This window comes from Nelusetta ayraudi, unplaced genomic scaffold, assembly GCF_046127955.1.
Source record: "Nelusetta ayraudi isolate G7.1 ecotype Tasmania unplaced genomic scaffold, CSIRO-AGI_Nayr_v1 ptg000095l, whole genome shotgun sequence".
Taxonomy (NCBI): domain Eukaryota; kingdom Metazoa; phylum Chordata; class Actinopteri; order Tetraodontiformes; family Monacanthidae; genus Nelusetta; species Nelusetta ayraudi.
Window position 1 is genome coordinate 180,010 of NW_027466145.1, and position 25,532 is coordinate 205,541.

Below are 25,532 nucleotides of genomic sequence, written 5' to 3' on the forward strand. Positions count from 1 at the left end.
TGGGTTTCCCTGCTCGCCTCCTCACACGCGCTCACCCTTTTTTTTTTTTTTTTTTTTTTTTTTTTTTTGCCGTGCGCGCGACACGACGGGACGATTTTCCGTAACTCCCGCTGTTGCGTAATGAGACTAGCGGAGCCGACGGAAAATGAAAGGAACCCCGTGCGCCTGGGCGACACGCATTGAAGCTCTCAGACTGCTATGAATAATAATAATAATAATAATAATAATAATAATAATAATAATAATAATAATAAATAAATAAAAAATAAAATAAAATAAAATAAAATAAATTAAAAAATTAAAAAATTAAAAAAATAAAATAAAATAAAATCTAATAATAATAATAATAATAATAATAATAATAATAATAATAATAATAATACATTTTACATTTCATCATCAACTTTTGTCAAAGGTGTGTTTGCCTGTGTGCCTACGCACTGGAAAGCGTGGGACACGAGATGGTAGAGGGAGCGTTTCAACACGCAGGAATGCGGGTTTCATCATCAGCATTTTTTTTTAAATAAGCCGTTGGGTTTCCTTCAGGTATTTATACCGCCGGGCACGCGAGCACGTGGGCAGTCGCTGTCAAATCACACTACTCCAGGTGACGCAATCATTAATGGTTTAAAGAAATCCCCCCCCTTATCTGTGTGTTGTGTGTGTGTGTGTGTGTGTGTGTGTGTGTGTGTGTGTGTGTGTGTGTCTTTTTCAAAATTTCTTGCAGCGCAGTAATGTTTCCAGACAGATTTTAGAGGATCTCTCGTTTTCTTATTATTTCATTTTTCACTAAGTCATGGGAATTATACACCAGTTCATTGTTTGATAAGAGAAATTAAGATTCACAGGTTCCTGGAAGTGCGTTGCCTTCCTGATGAGATAATGGTTGTGCAATTGAACCAACTCTGGCTGTACAAATCAGTGTTTGTAACTGCAGACAATGAGCTAAAAATAGCGACGTGAGTGATGAGTCAGTGCTGATATTGATAGAATTTAGTCATCAAATTTAATAACATAACGAATTTAATCTGGTCAAATTTGCATACAAAACAAAACATAACCCAAATAACTTAGACTGGATTTAAATGTAAAAAAAAAAAAAAAGTGTCCAGGTTTTTTTCAGCTGTTTTAGGATGAATGATGCGATGCTAAAGCACAATATCAATGGTCGTATCAACAGAAAAAAACTAAAACTTAATAGCAGTGAGTTCATAAAATCTCTTTGCTAAGATCAGGTTAGCTTAGCTGAACTGATATAAGAATATACTGAGCAGCAAAAGGGTAAATTCAGTACAGGAGTGCAAGAGAGCAAGAGTCTTGAAGAAAGAAAGACATTTTTATTCATTTGTTTTGTGGTTACTGTTTTACACACTGACCGAATGAGCTAAGAGTTGTGGAATTTAACACATACAGTCTCTTTCTCAATGTGTTGTGGGCCTCCTCGTGTCCCACTCTCCAATGCAGTAGTCCTTTTAGCAAATCAGTTCTTAAGAAATTATTCCGAAATCTGTGCCCTGTATGTACCTTGTTTGAATGGTTTGTGTATGATTTCTACTTGAATCATTTCTGTATATTTCTGTATTCTTCCCAGAGCCCAGGCAGAATAGTCTTCACTTTGGTGGAGACTGGGGATTCTGTCTTAGAAATAAACAAATGAGTAACCGAACTTTTGATCACCAATTGGTGAGTACAATTTAAACTGGAAGCAAAGTACAGAGAGGAATGGAATTATATAAAAGTTCTTGCTGAGAAAAAAAATGAACTGTGAGCAGAAGTAGCGTCATGTTAAAATAACTGGGTCGATAAACACTCCATGCATACATATGTCTCACTGGCCAGGTATATTAAAAAAAAGCTGTGTCAGAAAGACGGTTTGACAAGACAAGACATCATCGGCATAGCAAATAATTTAGCCTGGCGTGCAAGACAGGAAAAATGCAAGACTTGTGCTAAGCAGGTGAGAGAATAATACATTTGGAATTATTTTTGCTGAAACGTATGAGTGGTCAAAGTCCTCCATCCTGTAAGAAAACTGCACCGCAAAGGGAGTTCCTTATACTGTCAGCTGACCATCCGTACAAACCCCACAGTGCCATCATTCTCAAAAGCCTGGTCAAAACAGTCTAATGGTGGGAATGACATAACTTTCGATAGCAGAGATGCTGAGGGAAATTACGTGTCTTTTATTTATTTATTTTTTTAAAAGAGGGAAGTGTCTACACCGCTTGTTCAGCAGCAAGAGGGTGAAGCAGAGATGAGAAGTGCAGCGGAGAGAATTGTTAAGTCAGCTACAATTCTGTTGTGCAGCTAAATGCTGGACAGTTGGCGCCACATTCGCACATCAATGTGCTGTGAACATGAGCCTGAGCCAAGACGGCCAACGCTGGTGACCTCATTGACCGTCAACTGTGTTTGTTTTTCTTCTGAAGTCACATCTGATCAAACTTGCATCTAAGATTTCAGGTCTTAATTCATGACAACCGATCTTTAAAAGTTTGTATCTGAATCATTCCCCTGAGTCCATCAGCCCGTTGAAAACAACAATACTCTGGAGGTGGCTGCTGCTATGCCGGCCCGTCTGTCCATTGCATCCAAAGCTAACCATTCACAGTTGAAACCAACCGGATGAGCCAGTTAGCAACAGTTAGCAACATCTGAGAGCATCCAATTGGTGCCATTGTTAACTACATATAGAACCCTCTTCCATATTTATTTAGCTGGAACCAGTCACCTCTCTCTTTTGTCTCTGCTGCTTCTCTATGGTCTATCGGTGGGAAATCGCGTCCATGTGGCTGAACAAACAAACAAACAAACAAACATTTTTTCCATTTGTTCCACTCCTGCTGTTGCGGTCCTTGATGCTTTGGCAGTTTTTTGTTTATTTTTAACTTCTCCCGACACTGTTTTGTTGCTGCGTCCAGCTCTCTTTGAACTTTGTCTTCAGCCCAAAAACGCACAAAATAAGTCTGCACCTCTTTGTTCTTCCATGGCACCATTTCATGAGAAAATGTAAAATTCTACAAGCAGGGCATTTAAAAATGGTGGTTTTGGTTTTTGTGATGGAATCACTCTCGTGTTTCGTCAAACCCTCACCCAGTTGACATCATTTGAGTACCAATCGGTATCTGTTGGTCATGGTTAGTAGCGGTTATACCTGAGCCAAGTTGGTAGGTGTTGGTGGAACCACGCCTTACATGTCAGTCGCCTGAGGACAGCCGGGAGGATGAGCTCGATTTGAGATTTAGCATGAGCAATAAAACTGTTGTGCAAGGTTATGCAACAGTAGCTTCCTGCTTCTCTCACAAGTTAAAGAAGAGGAGAAGGAAAACGTATTACCCATTGGAAGAGTACAGAATAGCAGAATAATAGCAGCGCATTTTGAGTGGACCTCCAGTTTCAGTGTTTACCAAATGGCTTTCTCCTCAGCGGACGCAAAAATGAAACCCCTACGATTTTGATATCGAGTTACTTAATCAGTGTTGTTTGATATTAAAAGAGCAACATTAGAGGAGGATACAGTGCTAGAAAAGATGAGGGAGTGGGGGTTAAGGTGGTGAGAAGAATGCCACAGAAATTAAAATGGTTATCGTAACCAAATATGCGTTTCTCTGTGTGGAGAAGACACAGGAAGGGGGAAAAAGGAAGTTGAAATGAAACCCTCAAAAAAAAGAGAGAAATTTGGTGTCATGAGTCGGAGACGGTCATGTGGTCCCCCAGGACCAAAAGCCCAGGGTTACTGTTTATGGTTCTTTTTCAAAAATGAAAATAGCTCAAACGTGAAAACACTTAAACACACGTGACATTTGTTTTGCGCTTTTGCCCTATCGTAAGTTGACTTTGACTGTTGCCCGGAGAAACACACATCAACGTTCTCCGAGGCCCTTTCCACGCCCCACATTTCATCACAGGAAGTGACAGGCAGGCAGCATTACTCAGCCGGTGGGGTAAATATTTCATCTGTTGTGGGATTGTCAGCGCCGGGCCAAAGTGTCTGTGGTCATATAAAAAAAAAAAAAAATGCACGCACAGCAAAACGTCTCATCTTGAACAGCTCACCAGGGGCTCTAGGTCCTAGTCCCTGTATTTTCTAGTATGTCTATGAAGTTGTACTATTGGGTCTTAATTTCGATTGTCCACTGTGGGTTTTTTATGGTTTGGATTTTTTTTTAAGATGCTATTTTTCAGGGAAAAAACATATAGTTTTTTTTTGTTTTATTTTTCAATTAGCTGGGCTTTTTCCTCAGTTGAAGGGAAGTTACTGTCTCTGTTTTCACTTCATATCGAGAACATTTCCAGTCAACTCCCACTCTTTCTCTCTGAACGTCTGTCTCTACCTCTCCACCAGCACCTCACGCCGCAGGCAAAACCCGTGCTGCCCTCTCCTGGAAAAAGCCTGTCTCTTCCAATTTTTTTTTTTTTTTTTTGTCACATTCGCAATTTTACGACCACAACAACAGCAAACACGAGACTCCCTTAAAATGTTTTTGATGGATCAAATAGAAACTTCAAGTAATACTTTTACTCACACGCCTGGTTTTACATATAAACATAAAACAAAAAGTATGGACATCTGTGTTTGGTAGATTATTTCCTTGTTGTGCTTCTTGGAAATACATCTTATATCGTTGGAAAGCCAGTTTATTCCCCTTTTAAATTGTACCTTACGCTTGTAAGGAACACGCATTTGTGGGGTGAGCAGCAGAGCTCAGTATCTGGGTTGCACCCGTGAAAAATGCGACAAATCTTCTGCTTTGCCATTGACAAATTTCCTTACTTTTTGTGTTATATTTATATTGTAGAAAACTAGCAATAAGCAATAACAGGGCCAGGAGCAATCTGTTCCTCCGGTCCACCATCCATTTTCTTACCGGTGCTTTTCCTGCGATGAGGACCACTGGGTCTTCTTCCAGCGGTCTTATTTAGGGTGACGGTAGAGTTACACCCTGAAGAAGATGCCAATTTGCAACAGAGACAAAAGAATTAGAAAAAACAAAACATCACTACCTTGCATGTACCAGGTTGGCCACGTGTGCGGGAACTATTTTTTTTTTTTTTTATTAGTTTGGACTTAAATGTCACCCTCTGACGCACAGGCCTCGTCAATAGACGTGAGAGAATTAACGCCCCTCCCCCCCTTTTTTTCTGACCAAATTAACTTTTTGGAAGAAGACCACCAATCAATAAAATGTTGTGGCGAGTGCACGACTGAACCGCTCAAGCGCCGATTTACTTTTGACGCGTCAAGGTGACGTCATCGTTTAACGGGAGAAAGTATTCGTCGGAAAATGCCCGAATACGGCGGCCGCCGGGCCCTAACGTAAACCGAATACACTTTCACTCATGGTTCAAACCCAGGCGACGAACAAAGCATGACGTGCAACACCAACAGAACATTAACCATGCACAAACACACTCACAAACACTCGCACACTAACCACTATCATTCTTCGAAATGCCATCAAATGAAAATGCAAAAGCATTTTAATTGCCTTGCTGTTGACAAACAGCAAGGCAATGAGTCCAGAGTGTGTTGCCATTTACTTCCACCTCATCCATGAAATGTTACCCACTGAGAATGTATTGCTGCTTTGAAGACAATCCCGTTGACCACTTTTACTATGCACGGTATTTGTGCCTCTAGCCTCATAATATATAATTTATTGTTTTTATTATTATGTGTGAAGAAATACCTCTCCTCCAGCCTGACGCACAGCACATTCAGCAAAAGCTCGTCCCCCCTCGTTAAATTCACAGCGATTCACCGCGGAGCCACAGCGGAGCCACAAGCACGCCCGTCCCACAGCTGCGAGTTTCGCAAGCGCTGATAAGTTGGAGGTGCGTAAACTCAGGGCATGTGATGAAATAGAGAGAGTGAGAGAGGGAGTGAGGCAGAGAGAAAGTGTGTGTGTGTGTGTGTGTGTGTGTGTGTGTGTGTGTGTGTGTGTGTGTGTGTGACAGCGCAGGGACAAGTGCGCGCTGGATAAATCCCGTGGGAACCTGCGGGAACAGATCACTTCCTCCGCCAAGTTCAAGCCATGTTGGACAGAAGAACCGGCGGAGCGCAGGGCCTCGCCTGCGTGTCCGTCCCCTGCGCGGAGCTCCAGCTCAGCGTGGCCGACAGCAAGAGCCGCCTGGCCGCGACAGACGGGATGGGGATGGAGAGCAGCGCCGGACACAAGCTGACCGACACGACCGGGGCGGCGCTGTCCAAGAGGAGGTTGCTGGTCGGCCTGGACCTGCTGTGTCTCCTCCTCGGTGAGTCTCTTGTTTTTTCTTTCTTTTTCTTTTCTTTTAAAGTTTGACTTTTAAAGTTAAGCTTTTTTCCCCCGTGTGTGTGTGTGTGTGTGTGTGTGTGTGTGTGTGTGTGTGTGACATCTTTGCGTTACAATTAGCTTACTTCTTGGGCCAAATAAGTGTGTGAGAGCAATAAGTCGATTCACGGCACACACACACACACACACACACACACACACACACACAACAAAAACAAAAAAAACAAAACATATATATATATATATATATATATATATATATATATATATATATATATATATATTTATATGTATATATATATATATATATATATATATATATATATATATATATATATATATATATATATATATATATATATATATATATATATATAGACGATCGGTGGCATGTGTTATCAAATAACACATTAACCCTTTAGGCCCCATGGTCGCAAAATTGCGACAAGCGTCATTACACCAGGAGATGGCAGACACCTGTGGCTTCAATCTGAGCAGCATTTGTGGAGGTGTTTATATTCAGATTTCGGAGTATAAAGAGAGAGAAAGCCCGCCTCAGTCGAGGAGACGGGGAAGTGGTTGTAGTGGGAGCAGAGAGAGAAAGACAGCGAATTTTGCCGAGAATACATTGCCGAAAGCTTTGTTCGTCGACGAAGTACTTCGTCAAGTAATGTCTGACTCAGATAACGAAGAGGAATATTCGCACTCTGACGATGATGTTCAGTCGTCCCGTGAGAGCGAGTCTGCCGGTGCGTGTCTAGTTACGCAGTGGCAGCGAGTCCATGCGCCAGGACAGTCACCAAGCATGAGGTGTAGTGGGAGTAATCGGCGAATGAGGACGAGGGGACGTGGTGGTGGGGGAAGCAGGGGTGCTCAAAACACCGCTAACGGTGACGGAGGGCGCGGTGAGTTAGTGATCACCGTGGTAAAAGCTGTGGGAGGAAACGCCCAGCCAGTGCCGGTGGAGGCAGCAGGGATGTTCGCGGTCACCCTGTAAATTACAGTGATGATGGCTGGGTCTGTTTGAGATATGTGGAAAATTAGCAAAAGTGGATCAAACATTTTGATGAGCCTTTGGGGTATGGCGGAGACAGCGATCTGACATACAGACCCCTGACATCTGACATAATACACAAACAAACAAAACAAAAAGTTCGGGTTTACTGATGATTTTTCTCAATTACAGTATGGCTTTATCTCCAACCAATGTCAAGTCACAGCCGTTTGAAATCTTGATATTGAAATTGAATATTTTCTTGAAAAAATTTATGGCGCTTAAAGGGTGAACATCTAAGACCGTAAGGAAACTTTGGTCACCAAGCACTTTGGCCTTTATCCTGCTTGGATGTGGAAGAGACAAAGAAAGAAAGTTTGTAGAATTAGCATCCCTCGCATGCGTCTCTTGCTCTTTCTTTCTCTCTCTCCCTCCCTACCGCTCACTCTCTCCCCATGTGCGCGCGCGCCACCGAGCGCCGTGCCAACTGGCTCGCGCATTGCCAAGGGAATTGTACAGTTTCCATGACAACGCCTGGTTCTCAGGGTAGAGCGGGACGAGTGGGAATTCTATTTCGTATAAATAAATAAATGAATGGCCGTGTGTGTGTGTGTGTGTGTGTGTGTGTGTGTGTGTGTGTGTGAGAGAGAGAGATTTTTGAATCCCCCCCCACCCCCCACGGCCCTTAAATGCGACAGGAGGTAGTTTATGTAATGTGTGATTGGAATGGGAGACCAGAGCAGGAGCAGCTGAAACAGGCAGAGTGACGAAAGTAACAAGAGAAAGATCTGTGTGTGCGTGTGTGTGTGTGTGTGTGTGTGTGTGTGTGTGTGTGTGTGTGTGTGTGTGTGTGTGTGTTTGTGTGTTTAAACTGGAGTTGCAGACGCACGGAGACAGTGTGAGGCTGCTCCTGGCTCTGGTCTGCCTGCAGCATTCGCCCTTTGTTTTTCAGTGAGTTGAGCTGAAGTCACAAACAACCCTTTTTTCTCCCTGTTAATCAACAGAATACACACACGCACAAACACACAAACACACACACACACACACACACACACACACACAGACACACACAGACACACACACACACACACTGGACCCCTGTTATTTCCAGACCTTTGCATTCCTAATGGTCGTCCAGTGAGTCGGGGTCTCCAGAGGAAAAGTCAGGGTTCCACCCATGTTTTTTCCCGGCAAAGCTGTTTTCTCGCTCCGACTTACTAATTTTCCCCTGCCAGATTTATTCAAGCCTCCACTTTCTGTGGCGTCAGTGTTGTGTCATTTACATTCTCATCCCATCCATCACATCTGCCGTGACGTAGATACACTTGACACGTAAACCTCGTCAGCTCTGCGGTTTGATCTTGCACGCTAGTTGTGACGTAAAAAACGACAAACCTTTTGTCTCCAAATTTCAGAGACGATCACTCGGAATTTTGGTCGAGACATTTAGCAACAAGTTCAGGCCCTGTCTCGACGCAGGGCCTCTTTACCAGGTGTGCTCCTCCAAATGGTCCAATGGGTCCAAAAGAAATTTGAAATTTTCAAAGAAGACAAGCGTGTTTTAGTTTTTGTCCTTGCTTTAACTGCACGTCATCCAGAAGTCCGCTGGGTCGACAGTTCAGGTTCCTAATGGTTCCACAGTTCTCTCTCTCTGAAATATTGTCTTCCCTCCCGGTGCAGCTTCCATCCCTTTCTTCGCCTGTGAGCTGAAGGCCATCAGTCCCTACCGGAGGGGCTTCATGTGTGGGGACCCCAGCATCACGTACCCCTACCTGCCTCGGGAGGCCATATCTGACGAGCTCCTCATCGCCGGTGGGATCATCATCACCGGCCTCACGGTCAGCAGCCCCTCTCCTCTGATTGCTTCCTATCAGGGGAGTTTCGGGGCGACTAACGCACCTCACTTCCTGTTTGGCCCTCAGATCGCCCTCGGGGAGTGCTACCGTGTCCGCTTCAGAGGGGTCAGCTCCAAGGCCTTTGTCAGGAACTGCTATGTGTCCTGCCTCTACAAGGAGCTGGGGTGCTTCCTGTTTGGCTGTTGCGTTGGCCAATCGCTGACCAACGTGGCCAAACTGAGCGTTGGCCGCTTACGGCCGCACTTCCTGTCCGTGTGCGGCGTCTCATACGCGTCGCTCAACTGCACGCCGGGGACCTACGTCGCCGCCGTCAACTGTCGCCAGCGGGATCATCGGCTCGAGGAGGAGGCCAGGTGTGTGTATGTGTGTGCGTGTCACAATTGTGGCATCTGCTCCTCTTTGTCTCTGCTTTTTTGAAAACTTCTCCAATTTTGTTTTTTAGGAAGTCTTTTTTCTCTGGCCATGCTTCTTTTGCGATGTACACAATGCTCTATTTAGCAGTGAGTATTTTCTTTATTCATCTATCTGCTTGCTTGCCAGCTAGCTAGCTAGCTATAGCTACAAATATGGTCACATCCCAACATTTAACAGTATAGCAATATGAACTCAGCTTATAGACTTAATATTTTCAGCAAAGTGTAAGAGAAGAAGTATGTAGAAAAGTGGCTTGTTTTCTGCTACAATGTAGTTTCAAGCTGAAGTTAGCAAGCACGCACGCATACTCCTGGCTCTGGCAGCTGCCATTAACGTACTGCAATGTGTCAGGTTTGTGTGAGATAAATTTGTTTGTTGTTATTGTCTCTGTGCAATTTGCCATAAGAAAAATAGTACCTGTTGAAGATTTACGGTAAGTATAAAACTGATATTTATAAGATCTATCTATCTATCTATCTATCTATCTATCACAGTTCCTGCTGCTCCCAAAAGTTTTATTCAATAACATATTTTTCCAAAAAAGTGGAGAGCATTTGAATAAATCAGGGAGCCAGCAACGTCGGTGCAGTGAGCAGCAGAAAGTGAGGGGTAGAAAAAGGAGAGGTGCTCAGAGGAGGAGAAGGGACAAACAGAGACAGCTTTGTTCAGTTGTGGGAGGAGTGTGACCTCGCCTCGCTGCCCTGCTCTATTGTGCACAAAATGTGTGCGTGTGTGTGTGTGTGTGTGTGTGTGTGTGTGTGTGTGTGTGTGTGTGTGTGTGTGTGTGTGTGTGTGTGTGTGCGTGCGTGTGCAAGTGTGTGTATGCCCCTGCTTTTATCACCGCAGTCACTGTGTGTGCCATGCCGGTACCCAAGTGGAAATGCAACATGTTTATTTATTTATTTGAAGAGGACATTGCACATTAATTTACATTCCTGTCAGCCGGCAGACAGTGACACTAAATAGGAGACAGTCGATACAGTACTACCGAAAAAATAACAACAACAGTAAGACAGTAATACACAACAAAAAACCATTATGTATTATGCCGTTAATACATTCGAAATTGGGCAAGCTGAAACTGTCTGGGATGGATAATAGAGACAGAGGTGCAGCAATGCAAAGACCAGAGCAGGGTTTCTTGTTGGAGTTGTGCTAAGATGAAATGAGAAACACAACAAAACCTCTTTGGTTTTACAGTATAATAAAGTGCTACAGTGCTCATGGAAGTATTGTAGTGCTCGTAGAAGATCAGAGGTGAGTAAATGGAATGGAGGTGCAACAATGCAAAGACCAGATCACGATTTCTTGTTGGGAGTTGTGCTAAAATGGAGTCGAGAAAAGGTAGTGTATTTGTAAATGGCTCTACTGCTGTTTTCACAGACACAAACTTTCCTCTACTCAAGACAAACTTCCAAAAATATTCTGCACCAAAATACCTTGAACACACCAAGCCTCCGCTCAAAAGTCCCATCACTCCCTTAGCTTGTACATTCTCATGAAAGATGTTCTTTTTAGGGTGGGAAACTGCAGAGTTCAAATCCTAGGCTAAGCAGATTATTGTCAGACAACCTTGGTAAAGTGATTTTTGTTCAAAATGGTGCTTTTCAAGTGATCTACTGCTGACACCAGTGCATTTATCTTGATTATTGCTGGTCAGATGGCCCCTAACAGGTTCCTTAGGAGCCCTTGAGGTGTCCCCACAGCAGGTAGTTGATTGATGACCTGTCACATGATGACTGAATTCCAGTCCAATCTCGTCGGAGAAGCGAAGGTCCTTGGATGAATTGACTTTTGTTTTGTGCAAGATAAAGAAATTCAGGAACTTCTGTTCAGCAACGTTTTCTTTTTCTTTTTTTCTGTTTTTTCCCCCCAGTTTTACCTGCAGGCGCGGTTGACATGGCGGGGGGCTCGGCTACTGAGGCCGGCGCTGCAGTTCTTCCTGGTTCTGCTGGCCGTCTACACCGGGTTGACCCGCATTTCGGACTACAGGCATCATCCGTCCGACGTGCTGGCGGGCTACGTCCAAGGGGCCCTGACTGCCTACTGGGTGGTGAGTCGGCTCACCATCACCGCCGTAAAACGGCAGAACCTGCTGCTTAATCAGATCACATCTTTGACCGTGCTCCTCCTTCCCCTCCTCCACTACCAGGCCTTCCACATTTCCTCCATGTTTAGAAGCCAGAGGTCGGACGAGTCGTTCAAGGACGCCCTGGACCGAACCCTGCCGCCCCACCAGACTGTCTGCTAGACCTGCACCTGTTTCCTCCCCCCCTTAGTCACTCTTGGGGGGGGATGCAAAGAAGAATGTGAGCCCATTTCCTGTGATGTCCAACCACATACCTCAGTGTCCAGCGAGTGAGAAGAAGAAGCGGCGAAAGAGCTCTTCACTGGAAAACCACGAGAACGGGAGGACGGCAGAGGGATGGAGGAGGGCTGGAAGAGTCGCTCGAGTCGCTTCATGCGAGACACTGAGACCACGGCTGCCCTCCAGACACCACCTGCAAACTAAACACACACACACAGACTCGCAACTTGAAGGATAAAAGCACCACTCCATCTCCTCGTTAGCAATAACCGATGACCACTTGTAACGTTTCGGCACAACAGTTGAAAACGTCCCTCGAGCACTTCGGATCCGGTAAAAGAGCGCAGAGAAAAGATATTTTGTGGAGGCGACAAGGGAAAAACTTAGGAAGGTGATGAGAAAGGTGGGGGCAAACATTGTCTGCCTGTCACATTCAAGCTCAGTCAGGGTCGGTGCAGCTAGCCTTTAGCCCGTGTTTTAACTCATTGAAATTAGTCGGGAAAGAAGTGAAAGAAATGACCCGGAAGAAGAAAGAAAAAGTCCTCATTTACCTTCTTTGTTCGTCCTTTAACGCAGTAATGCAGTCCAGCTCTGATAAAACCCACGAGCAGACTCGCTGTGGTTGCCTTGATTTCTTCTTCTGTGGTTTATAAGGGCAGGAAGAGAACGGTTGTGTCTCACTTTCATGGCAACCTAGAAGGAACATAACCTGGCGTTGAGTCTCCGTGGAGGTTGGCAAGATGGAAGAGCAGACCTCAGAGTCCAATACTGAGTGATTCAGTTGCTGTGCACGGTTAGCGTCAGGCGTGTGTGCATGTGTCTCGTGTGTATCGTAGCTGTTATTGTTAGTTTGTTTGTCTGTTTGTTTGCTTGTTGGATCCAGTGAATGTAAGTTGTGTTTAAGGAAGCACAAGTAGCGAAGAAGCAACTCATGTGTTGAAGCTTTTACATGATGGTAGGATGAGTCTGTCCTGTTATACAAGTAGTCCTTTAACAGTAGCACGGTGCATTAATGTGACTGGCAATGTTTACACAATATGAATAATCCTCTTTTTTTTTTTAAATTATGGAGGCACTTATTTTTTATTTTTTATCACGCTAACATGTGTCAATAGACTACTTGGATGTCCAAGAGCACAGAAGGTATACAAATACATTTGTTTTTATTTAAAATAAATAAATAAATAAATAAATAAATAAATAAATTGTTTCTTCATTTTCTTTTTGGTCTTATCTCAGATTGAACAAATAATTCTGGATAATGCTCTTCATCAATTTCGATCAAAGGCCAAATATTTGAAAAAACAAAACAAAAACAGGAGTGCCATCCTTTGGTGATGACAATGTATAAAGCTGTTCCCCAGCCTTATATTTTTGCAAAATTAGGAGATATTCCTTTTTTTTTTTTTTTTAAATATATATATATTTGCTGATGAAGTCCCCTACAGTGTTGTTGGTTGTCAGGCACAAATCAATGTAAAAGATGTAACAACACGGTAAGCTAACGCTAACATTAGCCTCTGAACCTCAGCGACAACCTGGAACGCTGACTACTCGTAACAAGGGTAATAGAGAACATAGAGCTGTCACACAATTCCTCACCTATGCACGCACAAACACACACGAACACACACACACACACACACACACACACACACACACACACATTAAAAAAAAGGACGACGCAATGTTTATTTCACGTTTACTTCAACTCCAATAGCAATACAAGACAATCTGAACACTGGAGGTCGATATGTACAAGAAGGGTCTCGGAGGCGGGAGGGGGTTCGGCTGAAAAGTTCTGAGGTTCTTAAATGATTCTCCGGCTCTGGAGTCAAGAGTTCTGTCGCTATGAGTTCCATCGCCAACAGTCAGTGGCAGGTACTGTACAGGGAGGGGAGTTGGGGGCGGGGCGGGGCTGACGGCAGGTGGGGTGGGGGGTAGTGGTGGGCGGAGTTTTGGTCTTGTGAAAATGGGATTGGTCAAAGAGTTCAAAATCAGTCGCGAGGGGGACGAATGTAAGAGGGCCCCTCCGCCCCCTCAGTAGATATTGATAAAATGCTTCACTGTGATACATTAATTATACAAGAATGTTTATTTACAGGCGCACACTCTTCACTCTGTCTCTACCATACATACACATTCTTATCCCCCCGCCCCCACACGCGCACACACACTCTTCAAGCTACACACACACTTGCGCGCACAGTCGCATACGCCAGCTCTTTTCTCCTACATTTTTGTAGCCCCAGTAAAAGCCACTATAAAATCATGCACATGTTCTTTGAAAGTTTTTTTTTTTGGCAACACACAAGTGCTTCTTTGACACACTGTTTTGCTCGCTACGGGGGAGATATAGGAGGGGAAAAAAAGAAAAACAAAGCCACATTCGTGGAAACTCAAGACGATGAGCAACCCAGGCGAAGCACCGACGAGATGGGAAGAAACGTCAGGGAGGGCTAAGAAGGGGAGTAAGAGGAGGAGGGGGAGGAGGAGGAGCGAAGGCAAGAGATGGATCACAGTCGTAGAAAAGTAACAAAAACATGGGAAGGGGTGGGGAGGGTGGAGGAGGGTGGGGGAGTCTCGTGGTGATCGGGAGATAGAAGCAGGGAGGAGCCTTTGCCATCGTTTTACCAAAACATCCTCTGTTGATAGTTCACCCGAAATTTAACAGTTTGTTCCGATTACTCCTGCTGGAAGCTTCGGCGACTTTGATTCTTTTTAGAGCTCGTATAACCATTCCTGAGTTTCACAGTAGGGAGGAGGGCGTTCCACCCAGTGCCACCACAATGGAAGAAAGCCCGCCCATGCCAACCATGTCCTTCAATGGTGGCAAGTTCCAGCGGCGTGCTAGCTAACTGCACACATTACTAAGAGTTACACCCGAGAGGCTACAGCGGATACATTGTCTACAAACACAACGCTGATGCCACTGGAGTGTGTGTGTGTGTGTATGGGGGGGTGTCCACAGCAGCAGCATGGAAGCATGTTGTGTTAATCTTCTGTGTGTGTTTTTTTAAGCGTTGGTGTACACCACCAGCGACTCGTCCTACTGTGAAACTCCGGAGCTGTCACGTGCTTTAAGAAAAATCGCCAGCAGAGGCTCCACTGGATCTAAACGGGTGACCTTTCAAAGTTTTGGTGAATTATCCCTTTAACACTCTCATCATCATCATCATCATCATCATCATCATCATCATCATCCTTAACGTTATGACCTTTTATGTTGTAATCGTCCTCATTATCCTCGTCTTCGTCTTCATCCTCCTGCCTGGCTTCTATTCCCCGATCACCACCGCCCTAGTCACAGGCTCGTCACCCGCTGCATCTGTCCGTCCTCACCCTCGGAGGAACTGGGCTCCGCGGCGTACGCCGACTCCCCGTTAGACGCCAGCAGTGGCGGCGGCGGCGGCTGGTAGAAGGTTTGCAGATGATTGGGCCGCGGCCCCAGCGGGGGGCGTCCCAGGCCGTACGGCAGCTCCAGGCCCGGCCGCTGCCCCCCCGGCGGGCCCCCCCCTGGCGGGCTGAGCTCGTCCAGACCTTCGGGGCTGCTGTCGGGGTACGAGAGGGTCGGCGGCGAGGTGCGGGTGTAGAAGCGGGGCGGGGAGCTGCTCCGGCTGTACACCTGGGGGGAGTGGCGGGTGTAGAGGTGACCCGGCGGCGAGTTGGCGTCCCGCTGCGGCGGCGAAAAGATGTTTTGTGGCGGCGGTGGCGGCGAGCTCCTCGGGAAGAGGCCCAGCGGGGGCGAGCGGTGATCGCCCGGGTAGAGCGGGGAGGGGTCGGCGTCGCGGGCGTACAGCGGCGAGGAGTCGGCGTCCAGGTCGAGGTCGGGGGTCAGCGGCAGCGTGAAGCCGTCGGAATCGTCCCGCTCGCTGCCGTAGCGCAGCGGGCCGCCGCCCCTCCGACCGTCTTTGCCCTCGAACAGGAAGGACTCGTCCCGCTCCACGTCCAGACCCCCCCGCCACACGTCCACCGCCCTCTCCTTGGCCTTGTCGCCGCCGTCCCGCTCGCCGCCCGCCCGCCACCCGTCCCGCTCCTTCAGGAACAGCGGCTCCTCCGTCTCCCTCGCCATCTCCCCGCGCCAGCCGTCCAACCCAAAGTCCTTCTTCTGCGTGATGAAAGCCTCCGGCTGCTCGGCCTCGCCCCCTCCGCCCCCCCGCCACGCCTCCACCTTCCCGCCCCTCTTCTCCAGCAACAGCCGGGCTTCCTCCCTCGCCCTCTCGGCCACTGCTCCTCCGGCCCCCCGCCACTCGCCCACCCCCGCTGTCGCCTCGCCGCCGTCCTTCTGGCGGGAGGGGGCGAAGGCCTCGTCCCCCCGCCCCCTCTCACCGCCACCCGCCCTCCACTCGTCCGCCGCCGCTGCCGCCACGTCCCTCTTCAGCAGGAAGGTCTCGTCCCGCTCTCTGTCCCGCTGGTTCTTCAGCAGCAGCGGCTCCTCCAGCGCCCTGTACAGCGGCTCCTGCTCCTGCGGTGGCGGCGGCGGCGGCGGCGGGAGGGGCCGGTCCCGGTAGCGCTCGCGCTCTGCCAGCGTGGCGGCCTCGGCCGGGGCGCGGTGGCGCGACAGCGTCCCCTGGGCGCGGCTGAGGGTGGCGTAGGGTCGCGCCTGGACGTCGGGGGGGCGGGGCTGCTGCCTGTCCTGGAGGCCGCGGCGACCCAGGGTGCCTTGCAGCGACCGCTCGCCGTCTTTGTCCCCGTCGCCGGAAATGCGCGAGTGCGACCAGCCGTCCTGCGGCGCCCGGCTCTCGCCGTCCTGCGTCTGCTGCCGCAGGTGCTGCCAGCCCTCCGGGCCGTTGTGGCGGATGGCGCCGGGCTGGATGGTGGCCGCCCAGCCCTCCTGGTGCGGCGGCAGTTGGCCGTGACGGCTCAAGTGTGGCCTCGCCAGGCTGCCGTAGCGCTCGGGCGGCACCGGCATGGGCGCCGAGGGCCTGAGGTTGCTCTGCACCAGCTCCGAGATGATCATCTTCTCCAGCGCCGCCGCGTCTGACAGGTTGCGCCGCATGCCGCCGCCGCCAGCGCTGCTAACACCGCCGCCGCTCAGCTCGCCGGCGCCATGCGGCGTGAGCAGGGCCGGCGAGATGTCGTCCCCGCCCAGCCCGACTCCGCCATCCCGCAGGAGGTCAGCGCTGCCCACCACGCCGGCCCTGGAGCCGGGCGTGGTGCCCAGGCCGTGCAGGGTGAAGGTGTTGGGGGTGTAGCCGCCGTTCAGACACACGCTGTCCAGCCCGCACGACTCCTGGCTCTGGGACACGGCACCCTCTGTTGGCGGAAACAAACAGGGAGGTGAGGAGCAAAAAAAAACCTGGGGAGTGAGAGGTGACATGACGTGAAGTGGGATTTTATGAATGGGTGACCGGGCGTGTCAGGTGTCATGTGTATCATCTCCATTAAAAAGGGGCGGGTGGTGGAGCTTCAGCCAAAACCATTCACATCATCGGTTGTTTTTGGATGAAATGCTCTTCGTTCAGCCACATGGGAAGAAAGAATGTATGTGTTAATGTCTTGTTGATGGGTGCAACCGAAGCACCGGCTGTCTGTCTGTCTGTCTGTCCATGAATTTGAAGCACGAGTGCACAGAGGGAGGGAGGGAGGTTCTGAATGGTTCTGAAGGAGCACAAAGAGAAGAGGAGCTCATACTGGGCTTGTTTCGGAAGGTTCCTACTGGTCCACGTGGAGGACGGAGGGACAGAGAGGCAGAGCGTCGAGTGAGAGTTTGCGAGAGCAAAGAACAACAAAAAAAAAGAGGGAAGGGGGGGGGTTTGTAAACACTGGCAAACAGAAGAATTTCAAAGCTGTACAAGAAAGAAAAAATCTTAATCTGTCTGACAGTGATGACGATTAATTCTGGAATAAATATATATAATAAATAATGATGATTAAATAGAAACAGAGGGAAAAAATGTGTTGATTAATTTTAGAACTGGGTGCGAAGACAATTTTAACTTTTCTTTCATTTAAAAAAAATGCTGCACGTACAAGAAAAAGAAGAACAATAAATTCAGCATCCACAAAAATTGAACAGCCAAAAGATTATTTCAAAGGTCCTCGATGAGTATAATTTATCCATAATTCACTTAATTCTGGAAATCAGCTCTTTGTGATGTCATGCACAGCACTAAAAATAATCTCCCTCACTCATAGCCCGGTGTTGACACTTTGTTTAGGCCCTCCACAAACAATCAATGTGGAAGTTCTAACAAAAGGAATGTATTCATTTTTTTTTTAGCAGGAGGCTGTAAACAGAGGGCTAAATTTTTGACTGAGAATGTTCTGCATAAGTACTAAGTACTAAATATAACTATATTCTAACTGTATAATTGCTTCTATTGAATGGAAAAGAAAGATGCCATTAACATCTGATTCTTGTAAAACCTCCTTTTATTTTATTTTATGTATTTATTTATTTTTAAATAGATTGTAAGATTGTCGCTCCTGGTCCTAGTGACAAAAGGGGGAGGGGCTCGTGCGTGGGGCGACTCACCTGTGGAGGTGAAGGGCTGACTGTAGCCCTGAGCCAGCATGGTGTCGTAGGGCGACGCCCCGGCGTGCGTCTGCAGCACTGGGTTGGTAAGGAAGTGGTTCCCCAGCGCCGCTGAGGATGAGGAGACGGCGGAGATCAGAAGTCAAACCTCAGTCTGAGTAAAAAAAAAAGGAGGGAAAAGAAAAAAACAACGGCTCTCACCTCGGTTGAGAGTGGGCGTGTTGTTGACGTCGGCGGCGATGAAGGACGACTCGGTCTGTCGGCGCACCGTGTCGTTCCACATCCTCCTGATGCGACTCTGGAAGGAAGGCAGGAAGGAAGACGCACAAGGTCACGTCTGGCTGAGGGACGGGAGAAGTTGTGGGATAGTGGGGGGGTGGGGGGGGGGCTGCTGAACCCAACCTGTCTGTTGGCCGTGGCTCTGCGGCTCTGGCTGCTGGTATAGCGGCTGTTGGAGCGCAGCGCCGCGCCCTTCACCGAGTCGGGTGAGCTGGAGGACGAGGCCACGCAGCAGGGCGAGAGGCGCAGGCAGCGGCCGTAGTCCTTCTGGCCCTGCAGCACCGGGAGGAAATCAACACGTGAGGGAAAGAAACATGATGCGACGGGACGTGATGTGAGCGTGCGCCTTCACGAGAGTGCAGCCATGTAGGACGTGAAATGAGGGCGCACTTTCAGAGGACGACCTTCATGGACGTGATACGAGGATGCACCCTCATAGGACTTGATGTGAAGACGCACCCTCATAGGATGTGATGCTCTTGAATCTTGAATCAAAAGTCACTATATATACTGAACTGTCCTTTGATAGTCTCATACATTACCTACTGGGTGGAGATATGGGGAAACACATGCTTTGAAATGTTTTGATTTAGTGGATTACAAAACCGTGCAGATCATTTATAAAGTACACGATGATCTGCGTCCTGGCTGTATTCGAAGGCTGTTTGAAACAAGAGAGCGTCAATATGAACTCAGGGGATTAGGAGTGTTAATAAACCAAGAGCAAGGACAAACATGAAGAGCAGATGTGTATCTGTTAAAGGGGTGAACCTGTGGAATGATTGTGAGGAGGAATTAAAAATGTGTAGTACGTATTTAAAAGAGTGTTTAAAAACAAGGTATAAAACTCGGGAATGATTAGCCTGTTTATGAAAATTATTTAGAACCTTTTGTTTTTGATGTTTTGTTAATGTATGGACTATTAAAAGAATGAGCCCCTTACATGAGATGTAAAAAGGGTAGGTAATACAAGCTTAAGCTTCAGCCTACACCTTTTCGGTCAATATTATTTTGTTGTATCCTTTGTTATCTGTTTATTTGTATACGTACAATTATAACCGGATAAACTAAACTGAACTGAACTGATGCGAGGGTGCACCCTCATAGGATGTGATGTAAGGACACACTCTAACAGGACGTTATAAGTAGGCGTGCCAGGAAAGAAGATATATCACATTCTCATGTCAATTCCAGAAGGACGTGATATGACAGGATATATCCTATGAGGATGCAACCTCATAGAGTCGTATGGGTACAGCCTCACGTCACCTCCCCGGACGTGACATGACGCACCTTCCTAGCCAGAGTGCAGTGCAGGATGGTGATGAGCAGGGCCTGCGCCGTGTTGAGGGAGGAGAAGAGGTAGGCCAGCAGTAGCGACGGAGCCGACAGGAACATGAGGCCCGACGACCAGGTGACGCTCTGCAGGAAGAGCAGCGTCAGGGAGCCCACCGCCCACGCCCTGCAGACAGCGGAGAGGGGGAGGGGCAGGGGATGAGGGATGTTAGGGTTGAAAAAAAGAAATCAGGTGAGAGGGTGAAAGGCAGACAACCTGCTACCTGTCCAGTGGGGGGGGGGCACTGCATCCGCGCTTTAAAAAAGCAAGTCTTCTGTGTAAAACTTGCTGCGCTTTAAACTCAGCATGACCCCGATGAAGAAAAAAAAAAAAAAAAACAGAACTTGTTTTATAACCCTGACCTAAATGACTTTCTAGCTTCTGCGACCTTGGTGCAAGGAGACACCAAACAGGACTCCTCCTTCTCCTCCTTGTCCAGAGTCTGGACAATTAGTTACAATAATCTTCTTTATTCATTTATTCTTTTAAAACCTATTTTGGACTTCTGTTTATCTTAAATCTTCACACTTGTGTTATACTGTTGTACTCTGACAGCATACGTTTTTAAACAAATATATCAAAATAATGACACACAAAGCATCTATCTGTGACATGGTTGTTTTATTTTTCAATTTAAAATATCATAGGCATATAAATTCCCGATTTAAAGGTTATATGCAATGTTTATAACAGTTAAATACCTTAAACAGATTTCTTACAACTGAACTGTCGAATGGGTGTCGGCGTGTAATAGGGTGTTTACGTATCGCCGTAGTGCTACCATGGGACGCTAGGTGAGCTTCACAGAGTTTGTACCTAACATGTTTTGCTGCTTCATTTTCGATGAAATATTCCTGAGCTCTAGAAACTTTGGGTCGGAGTTTCTGGGCCTTTTCAGAGAACAAGCCTTTCTTCTTTTCTGTTTTTTGTAGGACGTAAAAAGCGAGCGACACTGCCACCCTCAACGCTCAGTGCAGCCCTGCAAGTACAAATGGACGTAGCGGCCGGAGTGCGATTTTATCATTCGGAAATTTACAACAACAACGTTATTGTTCAATGCTGACATTTTCGCTTGGACGAAATTATGACTATTTGTTGCAGCCCTAGACTCCTAGACTCATAGACTCATAGACTCCTAGACTTCTATACTGACTGCGTGACTCAGAACATATTCACTAACATGTGAGGAGTCACTTCCTGAACGCTTCAGTTGGGAGCTCCACCAGGCAGCTGATCAGGATTTCGCAACTAAATTCTCTTCCATTCACCCATTTCACTAAGTTGCAGTCACCTATGACTGTTAGATCTTGACCGCTTTGCTGACGTCGCAACGAGAATTTCCCAAGCAACTCCTCAGACGTGACTGAGCTTCCCGACGGAAAACTAGAGATGTTTTTAATCTAAAACCAGACGCTGAGTCCTTGAAGCTGCTGAAGCCTTTAAAAGACTGAACAAAACGACGGCTTTCATCCTGTTTTCCTATTAAACCAGCTGAAGGTAGGAGAAGAGGTTCGGCCGCTCAATTCCATTTAAATACAACCAGGCAGAGTCTCTCTCTCGCTCTCCCTCACCCTCTCTATATCTCTCTTTCTCTCGCTATCATTAACGCTGGGAGCCGTTCCGAGGTGTGACCTTTCCTCGCTTGAGAAAGAATTCTGTGACTGCACGAGGCCGGCATTTCATTTAAAATGCCGCAGCTTCGCCTGAACAAAAGCGAGGACTGCGGCCCGTCTGCCCGCTGTGATTTACTTCCTGTCTCCGCAGGGCGAAGTTTTAAATATTTTAACTGCACGTCTCTAAAAGTGGGACTAGATCCATCCGGCCTAACGTGCTGCCCTGCACCACCCCTCCCCGCGGAGGCGGGGGCTTCTTCATTCCTTCTCTTTTCTTTTAAGGAAAACCAACAATACTATTTATTTCCAATGTATAAACATCATGGGTAAATTAGAAATTTTTTTTTATTATTATTTTTTTTTTCTTCGTTTTGAGCGGCACTAAAACGGACCATTAATTGTACTTTTTGGGCCTTCTTCTTCTTCTTGATTTAGCTAAACGTGCAAGAGGGTTTCGTACCTCAGGTTGTCATGGCGACCAGAGTCTGGCTTCAAGGCGGCGGTGCTGTGCATCCTGTGCAGGGTCATGACCAAGACGACCAGGTTCAGCTAAGGGAGAAACACACACACACACACACACACACACACACACACACACACACACACACAGACGTGTCAAACACTGTTTTATTATCCAGGCATCAACAGGACACTGAGGCTGCAGCTCCACTGCAGGTCGTGTTGCCTCATTATGACTGTCGCCGACATTTGTGGGGTTTTGGATTATTTTTTTTAATTTGTTTCTTTAGTATCAGCTAAAAGCTGATAAAAAAGTTTTTTGCTTACGCGTGAAACCACCACCAGGTAATGAGCCGATGCCGGATTACAGGCAGTGAACAAAATCTTTCTCTCAGCAGAAGCACAGAAAAAGAAGCAAAATCATCATTAGCTGTGCAGCTTTCCAAAGAAGGAGGGAGGCGGAGAATGTTTTTCACATTTATAGGGTAGATGAGGAAGAATCACCAAGGATGTCCTTGATCTGCACGTTATCTTATTAACATATTTTTTTCTAGAATAACTCAGTATGGCAGGAAACATCCCACATCTGTCAAATCTGGCTGATGCCTGATCCATATCTGATTTGCTTCCGTGTCTGATTTGCTTACACACACAAAGGAGGCCTGAATCCAATGTGATTATAACCGCCATCACGCCTTTTAATCGCGTTCACGCGTTTGTGCCACGGATTAAAATCGGCCTTGTTTGTACGTCCGGCCTTTGTTTTTTTCTTTCACCGTGACCCGAAAAAATGTACAAACAGCGTGAAATCTCACCGTGATGACGACTCCGACAGGCCCAAGGAAACTCCAGATGAAGTAATTGTCTGATCTTAGCCAGCATCTACACACACACACACACACACACACACACACACACACACACACACACACACACACACACACACAAATACATAGATTCATTAAGAGACCAAATTGAAATCAAAGCCTCCGAGGCAACGTTGCTCAAACTTACGCCGTTTTGGAGCTGTAGCCTCTGAAGTCGATGGCGGCCGACACCGCCACCACCAGGCTGGGGATGGAGTAGCCGCACAGGTAGAAGTACTTTCTGCGGGAGTTGCGCCCCTCAAAGACCTCCCGCTGCAGCAGGTAGAGCTCCACCGCCTCCAGACACAGCCAGCAGAAGACCGAGAGCAACGAGAAGTGCAGCAGGCCGGCGATGATGGAGCACACCACCTGCAGGTGACAACGCATTGATGCACGAGTGTAACAATTAAACTGGAATTGATAAAAAAAAAAAAAAATTATTACAATTTTCCTGTTTCCTTCATTTTGCTTCTATGAAACATTGGTTCTGCTTAGACTCTATATTGTTGTATATTGCTACATTGTTGTTGGTGTTATTTCTATATAGTATACATATACTCATATGTATATGAATAAAAATATAAAAATGTGTGTGTGTGTGTGTGTGTGTGTGTGTGTGTGTATATATATACAACAACATTTTTTTCCTATATTTCTATATGTTTCGACATAGATATATTTTTTTCCTTTCATACAATTGGTGGAAGTCGTTTCAGACGGTCCAGGATTAAAGGACAAGTCGTTTGGCATTTTTCAACCAGGTCATTTTCACAACTTTCATTTTTCTTCACCGAAGAGTCGTCGACCAACAAAAAAAGAATCCACCGCCGGGTCCACGACCGCCGCCTGGGTTCCACTCACTCACCGTGTACTGGGTCCTGTTGGCGCCCACCAGGAAGAGCAGCTCGGTGACCAGCAGGTTGGCCCACAGGTTGCAGTGGATGGTGCTGTGGTCAGTGTGCCAGGGCGCCCCCTGGCAGCACAGGGTGGTGAGGCAGGTGGCCAGACACACCACGGCCACAGAGATGCCCACCCAGGAGACCACGTAGACCAGCATCTCCTCCACGCCGCCGCCAAACTGACGGGGAGCAGGAGAAGAAGAAGCGAGAAGAAGAGGCCAGAGGAATGTGAAAAAAGGGGTCAAAGGTCGGAGGAAGTTCAGTTTTGTTTGTGTTTTTTGCAGGTGCAGCACGCGCTCGCGCCTGTGTGTGTGTTGTCCTCCGTGCTGTCTGCCTGTTACATAATCGTCCGATCAAATAAATGAAGCCAGCAGCAGCAGCTTGCAGAGACACTTAATGCAATTTCACGGCGGGGGGCAGAAATAGCCGTTGGCAAGCTTCAGAATCCCTGCAGCCAAGTGACGCGGCGCTCCGAGAAGGCATTTCCTTTCATCCCTCACAAACTCAGCCGGCCAGTGTGTGTGTGTGTGTGTGTGTGTGTGTGTGTGTGTGTGTGTGTGTGTGTGTGTGTCCGCTCTCGCTTTGATGGCTGTTTGTGTGTTTGCCTCGACTGTCCTCGTGTCCTGGCAGAGCGTTGATAAAGCAAGTGGAGAGGGAAATGAAAATAAATAAATTAATAAATCAATAACTGAATAAATAAAGTCAAGTGCCTTGTCTGGGTTTAGAGGAAACAGCTGACGGCTGATTGATGATATTTGGAGAAGGACCATCAGAGCTCCCTGTCGGCACGTTTTCTGCAGGGTTCTGACTTCAGGGTGACACATCTGCTGCCTGTTTACCTGGTTCGGGCTTTTGCACTGATAACCAAGTGGCAACAAAACATCTTCTGTCTCCAGATGCTCTTGGCAAACTGGAAATAATTCGCAGGGTGAAAAAGAAAAGAAAATTTGAAGAATTGAGGATATGTTAAAAGAAAAGCAGTATTGTTGTTGGGACACTAAAAGTCCGTTTTTTTGTTGATTTTTTTGTTTTTGTTCAACTCGGCTATTTGCTGTCAGAGACATTTTTTTTGTGTATGAAAGGTGCAATATAGTTTGATTTGACTGGATTTGATAACGTTGGGGTTGCACTCACAGCCGGCTGCTGGTAGGTCATCAGGATGGCGTAGCTGGACAGGTGGTTGCAGGCGCAGGTGGTGTGCGTGTTGTTGGTGTGCAGCAGGCGGCAGCCCTGCGTGGACCACTTGCCGCTGCCGGAGACGCCTGACGCGTTCCAGAAGGAGCAGTTGGGGCCAAAGTGGTTGTCCAGCTGCGACGGAGGTGAGCGAACAAAAGAAAAAAAAGAAAAACACACAAGCATGAGCATCTTTCCACACAGGTGTCTGTCTGGTCACCTGTGAGGTGGTGAGAGTTCAACACAGACCTGCAGGTGTCTGAGGGTGAAGATCACCGGCTCGGACAGGTAGACCCTGCTGGAGCCGCGGTGCACAGAGGCCGAGATGACGTGGGAGTTGACCACCAGGCTCTTCCGCCGGGTGTCCGAGCCCTGGGCCAGACCCAGGCTGAACCGCAGCGTGGAATTCTGGGTGGTCAGGAAGGAGCCCAGGTTCTTGTAGAGGGTGAGGACCAGCTTCACCTGACCTGCAGGGGGAAAGAGCGAGTCACCGGTGTTTACAGTTAGAATGTGTAAAATTCTGCAATCTGGTGATCAGAGTATAGATTGCAGCACTCGTTCGCTCACCCTCCCTCTCCCAAGTTT

General features: G+C 47.2%; 2 protein-coding genes across 5 annotated transcripts in view; one reads left to right on the forward strand and one right to left on the reverse strand.

Annotated features, from left to right (window-relative positions):
- The first annotated feature begins 5,906 nt into the window (after positions 1–5,906).
- On the forward strand, positions 5,907–13,011 carry LOC142902601 (phospholipid phosphatase 3-like). The gene is made up of 6 exons (XM_076047816.1): positions 5,907–6,255; positions 8,947–9,104; positions 9,189–9,475; positions 9,565–9,622; positions 11,413–11,589; positions 11,689–13,011. Exons 1-6 carry the CDS (start codon positions 6,036–6,038, stop codon positions 11,785–11,787), a joined length of 999 nt encoding a protein of 332 aa, XP_075903931.1. The 5' UTR covers positions 5,907–6,035; the 3' UTR covers positions 11,788–13,011.
- Positions 13,012–13,529: 518 nt separating this feature from the next.
- The window catches only part of LOC142902607 (adhesion G protein-coupled receptor L1), a 39,956-nt gene continuing 27,953 nt past the window's right edge, over positions 13,530–25,532 (reverse strand). For 2 of the 4 annotated variants that reach the window (XM_076047826.1, XM_076047824.1), the window contains 12 exons: positions 25,197–25,414; positions 24,909–25,082; positions 23,741–23,953; positions 23,024–23,244; positions 22,825–22,891; positions 22,011–22,099; positions 19,895–20,063; positions 18,725–18,874; positions 18,524–18,620; positions 18,323–18,433; positions 17,479–17,502; positions 13,530–17,100 (listed from right to left, as the gene is read on the reverse strand). In XM_076047826.1, the coding sequence (XP_075903941.1) occupies positions 15,149–17,100; positions 17,479–17,502; positions 18,323–18,433; positions 18,524–18,620; positions 18,725–18,874; positions 19,895–20,063; positions 22,011–22,099; positions 22,825–22,891; positions 23,024–23,244; positions 23,741–23,953; positions 24,909–25,082; positions 25,197–25,414 (3,485 nt within the window). In that variant the 3' untranslated portion in view covers positions 13,530–15,148. The remainder of the gene's footprint in view (positions 17,101–17,478; positions 17,503–18,322; positions 18,434–18,523; positions 18,621–18,724; positions 18,875–19,894; positions 20,064–22,010; positions 22,100–22,824; positions 22,892–23,023; positions 23,245–23,740; positions 23,954–24,908; positions 25,083–25,196; positions 25,415–25,532) is intronic. The other 2 variants (XM_076047825.1, XM_076047827.1) reach the window with 2 other exon arrangements.

Excerpts from the sequence above, each read along its gene's own strand:
- LOC142902601 (XM_076047816.1), top strand. The coding sequence starts at position 6,036 with ATGTTGGACAGAAGAACCGGCGGAGCGCAGGGCCTCGCCTGCGTGTCC. Across the intron at positions 9,476-9,564 it reads CGGCTCGAGGAGGAGGCCAG|GAAGTCTTTTTTCTCTGGCC; the intron begins GTGTGTGTATGT and ends TTTGTTTTTTAG. Across the intron at positions 9,623-11,412 it reads ACACAATGCTCTATTTAGCA|TTTTACCTGCAGGCGCGGTT; the intron begins GTGAGTATTTTC and ends TTTTCCCCCCAG.